The following is a 6,027-nucleotide window of genomic DNA, read 5'->3' as shown; positions in this document are numbered from 1 at the left end:
CCCACAACAAACCTACAGGAACTTACAGGGGCAAAGAAGTCGACGAACCAAGGATCCTGGCTCAGCACGACGCGGTCGGGGAAGTCTTCAGGACTGAGGTTCTCCATGGGTGCGTCTGCGCTGTCGTGAACAAAAGCTGACACGTCATGTGCTGTGACCCGACCTGACAAACAAAAGATTTAGTAAAAAATATAGACTTTGTCAGAACAAAAAAGGGACATAATTTATTTTTTGAGCGGACTTTGGAGAACTATATTCAAATACCTTTGTCATGCAAATTATCATCACCATCATCCAGTGCCAGATCTGCAACAGACATCAGCGATCATGGTTCTCCATTCATTCCTTAGCCCGGATGCTCTCAAAAAAGCTACGTTTCCCTGGTCTTTCCCCGTTACCCATTTGTTTAGGTTCTCTTAGTAGGTTGTTCTGGGCCTATCCATGCCTCGTCTGCCTTCAATTTTTCCAGTGAGAGCTAGATGTTCAAGACCTTTATGTCTATTCAGGTGTCCCAAAAACTGCATTTGTCGTTTCCTGATTGTTGCAAAAAAGGATATAATTTTTTTGTTGAGTGGACTGTGGAGAACTATATTCAAATACCTTTGTCATGCAAATAGAAACATCAAAACTTGACTAAACTGCTGACAACAAACAGCCCGTGAACTCTTCTAGCTTTCAACTGACTTATCAAATAGAGAAAATCACCAGTGTTCTTATGCACAGTAGAATTGTAAAAGGGCCGATTTAGCAGGCTTATCAATAAACGACATAATATTCTACATATTTTGCGGGTCTAGCAGACTCAATGTGTTACATAATATCCCAAATATTTGGAAGGCCCGTGAAGCAGGCGTTTTGGCCATTTATGTACAAAGCATAATTTTAAAAATGTGAGGCGTGTTGACAAAAAGAGTTACTTCTCGGATTTTAGCCTGATAGAAAGAGATATGTTAAATTTATAGGTTGAGTTTTTACAATGTATTAATATTAAATTATACAAGACCACGTTAAGCTTGAAAAAAAACGGCATTGGTAAAGAATCTATAAAAGTGGCATTTGCGTTGATTTTCAGCCGATATCTCCATTCAATGATTGCGAGAAGTAACTCATTTTGTAAGCATGCCTCACAAATCATTTTGCGACACAGGCCCTAGTGGAATGCTTACCTCCGTAGTACACCTCCCGACCGCCCTGCTCCTTGAAGAGGATGAACGTCGGGTACTTGACCACGTGGAGCCTCAGGCAGGCTGTGTGCATCTTGGAGCAGTCCACACGGCCCACCTGGGAGCGGGAGAGAAGGGGAAGGAAACAAATAAATGTTCACTTTTAAGCACAAGGGGGCTATCCCGAAAAATGCCATGTTGAGAAAATCAAAGGTAAAGTTTTTGCCCCTTGTTTATTTTCTTTAAAAAAGACAAGGAGCGTTTTCTCTATAACCAAACAAATATATACACCAATGAAACCAAACTTCTCCTATAGGTAGAACAATGCCCACTTTTGGAGGAGGCCAAAATTTCTGGAGACCCCCAAAATCTGTGTTAGCCCGCTTGTCCTTAAAAGTGACCAAATAGATTAATAAAAATAACAAAGAGAAATCATCATCATCAACGCCTTTCACTCCAGGCAGGGTACAGGCCACATACAAGCTCCTTCCATTCATCTCTGTCCTGGGCCATCCTTCTAAGCTCATTCCAAGTGAGCTTCATCTCTCTCATGTCCCTTTCCACACATCTCCTCCATGTTTCCAGTGGCCTACCCCTGCCTCGTGCTCCCTGTGGGTTCCACTGCAGTAACAGTCTTGTGATGTTTCTGCTGGGCTTTCTTACTTTTGAGGGAAAAATATCCATTTATCTTGAATACAAGTTGAGATATTTGCAAATGAAGGAGGCGGGGGTCGCCTGGTTTCAGAGGTAAAATTAGCCAGAAAATGGCCGCCAAACTTGAGTAATTTCCTTAGCTTGAAAGTCCGTGGAAACTGAAAATTTATATCTTTTATGCCTTTTATCAACGTTTTTAGGTAAAATCCACACAGAAATGTGTCCTTTAATGGGCATGAAAGGTGTTGAACGATAAGTTGCCCACAACTAATAGAAATAGACTATGTAAAAATATCAGATTTTTTGCAAATTCGTTCGGGGTCTTTTAATGGGCAAAAAAAAAAAAAAAGAAATCGGAGGAGGGCTTCCATTTTATCAGACAGCTACAAGTTTGTTCGTTCGTTCGTTTTAGAAAGGTTTCACTGCGCTTGCAACTGCATAAGGTTATATGAGCGCCAAGGGGTGGATGTCAACAGAGAAGTCTTTACAGGGAATCAGACTTACTCTACTCACCTCTCTAGCTTCAACAGCACAAAGTGTGCTTCCACTACCAAGGCACCCCGGAAATAGAGGGTCACAAGAGAGTGACAAACATACAAAAGCAGTAGAGGAAAAATGACGATAGAAAAGATGAGGAAAGAAAAAGCAGCAGTTCCCCCTAGCTTGTTCCTGCACAGTATGAGCATGACATTGATAAATCAGCCCATTTACAATTCTACTGTGCACAAGAACATGTTAATATCCCCCCTTTGGGAATGGCCTGAAGACACGTCAGTCAGTAGCACCATCCTCAACACTGTACCTGTAAATTATGGCAACTCAAAGCCCAACTATTGAGAATAAAACTAGGTCCTTACCCGGTAATCCTGCAACAAGGCCGGCAATTTCCGCAGTTCAAGGTCATGGTTGTTTGGGTTATCCACAAAATGCACCAGCCAGGTATCCTCACGAAATCTATCTACGATTTTCTGGCAACGACAGAAACAAACAACAGAGACTGCAATGAAAACTGGGAGTTTTAGTTTTAGTAGTTTTAGTAAGAGTTTTACGGCACTTGCAAAACAATAAGGTCATATAAGTGCCTAAGAATAGATGTTCATTTGTCTGGATTTCGAAGAAAAAAAATACCTATATATCTTGAATACGAGTGGAAATATTTGCAACTGAAGGAGGTGGGGGTCGCTTGGCTTCAGAGATAAAACTAGTGAGAAAATGGCTGCCAAAATTTGGTTATTTACATAGCCTGACAGTCCATGGAAACAGACAAATTACATTTTTTGTACCTTTAATCAACATTTTTCAGTGAAATCCACACAGAAATGTATTCTTAATGGACATAAAAGGTTATGAGCCCCAAAAAATTTTTTTAAATAAATTTCTTCAATTTCATTATTTAGATGAGCGTCTGATTCCACCATACTGCCTCACATATCCCTCTGTCTTTCACCACACTGTCTCACATATAATAATAATAATAATTATAATAAATGACATTTATATAGCGCTCAACCCCGATAAGTACACAGGCTCTGAGCGCTTTATAATACAGTACAACGTACAACAGTAACATAAAACGTGTTCTGACTAAAAGAAAATAACTCCAAATATTCATCTTAATAATTTAGAAACAGAAATGACCTCAGCTGACATTTGAAGGAATCAAAAGATTTGATTTCTCTTAAAGTACTAGGCAAAGCATTCCAGATCTTAGGGCCTTGGTATTCAAAAGCCCATTCACCCATTGTTTTAAGTTTCATAGATGGTAAAATAAATTTCTTTTTGTCAGATGATGAACTTAACTCTTTATCTTCGACAAGGCTTGCGGTCAGAACAACTGTGCCGGTGAGCTGCTGACAGCGGCTCGGGCAAATTCTTTTACAGCGACTTCGACATCAACTTACTTTTCGGCAATTGCCAAAAACAGTTCTCTTTTACCGGAAGTTCATTCATTAGATGAAGTACTATCATAATAGGTTCGCAAGTTTCGATTTAATGACCCATTTAGTGACGTTTTTGTCATTTTTAGACTTAGAACCAAAAAAAGGCCCCGGCGTAGATGTTGTTGTTGTTGTTGTTTTCAAATCCCTTAAGCATCGAACATTTTGCTCTTGGCAGCGCAATGCCTCCCTCAAGATCCCCGGTGTAGATAAAGAGTTAAATTGTGAGTTAGAATGGACAGTCTTAACAGATTAGATAAACATCCTTCGGTCTTACCGCCAGTACCCAAATGGCCGCTGGATTGGAAAAGTAAGTAATGTAAAGTAAGTCTTACCGCCAGCTGCTTCGCGTCAAGGATTTCCATGTCTGGAAGCTGCTGCAGCACGTCTTTGGCGATTTCTTGAGCATCCAGGCTGGTCACCTCCTGAAAGGAACAAAGAACAAAGTGTCCACTACAGGATATGTTTCCAAAGTGGCTGCAAGAAAATTAAACTTACAATACAAAACAAAAAAATAGTTTTCAGGTTGTTTTTATAGAATTCCCCCATCAACATGATTCAGAACATTGAGGAGTCGACTCGGATTTGAGGATCCTATGTCAGAATCTTCGCAAGTTCAATAGGATGCCAAAAGAATATTTGGGGTAAATGATCAGGGAGTAGAATGCTGCATTTTAAAAATTCATAATCTGTTTGCCAATTTGGTGCCTACAACCCGCTTACAAATACCCCAACATGCCCGCCATTATACTATCTTCCCACTTAGCTCCTCTTGACATTTGTCATGGCACTATAGAAGACGCTAACTTTACACAAACAATGCCACCTTAGCATAAACTGTGCCCACCATTTTGGAACTTCGCGGTGATCAAAAAGGGAGGGGGGGGGGAGGGAGATAAAAGATAAAAATTCTCCCGACACAGGAATTGAACTTGGGCCTCCTGTGTGGGATAATGAAGTCCATACAGGCCCATGGCTGCTGGGATATCCAGGATACACCCCCACAAATATATCTTTTTAAAATCCCCACAAGGGTACATGGTAGAGAAGAGTTTTACGACTGTTTTGTGAGAACACTTTTCCTTCAATGCACAACAAAGTTGGGGATTTTTTCTTTGTTTGTTTTAGTAAGTGTTTTACGGCACTCGCAACTGCATAAGGTCATATGAGCGCGCGGACACATTAAACTTTTTCAGTTGGTAGGAAATTTTCAATTTTGCCCGGGTGGCGGCCGAAGCCTACTCTTATCGATTTTAGACCATCAAGGGATCTTTAACGTGGCCAACTTGCACACGGGCCCTCTGAGATTTTTCGCCCTTGTCCGAGAAGGCTAGGTGTAGATCTTTCCTACCAGAAGATCAGGGGTGTGGCTGAAAAACAGCAGTAAGAAGAAGCCAAACAGTAGCAGTAGAAAGGCTGTAGAAAGAATCAGGAGCCTAGAGGAGGGGGGCAAGAAGATGAGGGAGTGGGGGCAGAAAGAGGAGACGAAAGCAGACGACAGAACATTGCTAGAGAGCAGGAAAGGAGGTGAAAGGAGACAAATTTAGAGAAGAAAATTTTTCGGTCACTACCCGGATTCGAACTTGGGACCTTTGAGTGAGAGGCCAACACCTTAACCTCTAGGCCATGAGAGCCCCCTAGGTTTTTTTTAAAGGTTTTTTTTTGACACTACTACTCAGTGGCGACCAGGTGTGTTCACTTCGCTCTGTGTTTATTTGTTTTTTTCTCAGTTCTTGTTATAAGTACTAATAATGTGTCCAGAGAGCATGCATCAGAATGACATTGAGTATGTATCTAGCTTAAGATAATTATTATTGTTTATATTGTTGTTCATTTATATTATGCACGTGACTGTAAGCCTGCGTGTGTGCGCATGTTTGTGTGTGTGTGTGTGTGTGTGTGTGTGTGTGTGTGCATGTTTGTGCGTATTTGTGTATGTGTGTGTGTGTGTGTGAGTGCATATGAGTGTATGTATGTATGTGCGAGCATATTTGTGTATGTGTATGTATGTGTGAGTGTGTGTATGTATGTTTGTGTATGCATGCATGTGCGTGAGTGTATGTGTGTACGTGGTGAAACACCACACCAATGTGCCAGGATCTGGACAATAAAGACATATCTTATCTTATCTTCATACTCACATATCCTTGATCTTTGCGGACATTTTCGGCAGTGTAGAAGAAGGTCCCGTGTTGACGACCTAGTTTCTTACACAGATCAGCATCCGTGTCACAGTGAATACGTCCCACTTTGACCAAATCTGCCTGTTTAAA

General features: G+C 41.0%; 1 protein-coding gene across 1 annotated transcript in view; it reads right to left on the bottom strand.

The window, feature by feature from the left end:
• Window positions 1-6,027, bottom strand: part of LOC101859207 (dnaJ homolog subfamily C member 10) — a 29,115-nt gene that overhangs the window by 10,436 nt on the left and 12,652 nt on the right. Inside the window, exons 7-11 of the mRNA XM_035973053.1 lie at window positions 5,896-6,018; window positions 4,090-4,179; window positions 2,675-2,785; window positions 1,167-1,281; window positions 27-163 (exon numbers count right to left, since the gene is read on the bottom strand). Coding sequence (XP_035828946.1) covers window positions 27-163; window positions 1,167-1,281; window positions 2,675-2,785; window positions 4,090-4,179; window positions 5,896-6,018 — 576 coding nt within the window. The remainder of the gene's footprint in view (window positions 1-26; window positions 164-1,166; window positions 1,282-2,674; window positions 2,786-4,089; window positions 4,180-5,895; window positions 6,019-6,027) is intronic.

Source organism: Aplysia californica, unplaced genomic scaffold (assembly GCF_000002075.1).
Source record: "Aplysia californica isolate F4 #8 unplaced genomic scaffold, AplCal3.0 scaffold00972, whole genome shotgun sequence".
NCBI classification, from domain to species: domain Eukaryota; kingdom Metazoa; phylum Mollusca; class Gastropoda; order Aplysiida; family Aplysiidae; genus Aplysia; species Aplysia californica.
This window is presented reverse-complemented; position numbering and strand designations above follow the sequence as displayed.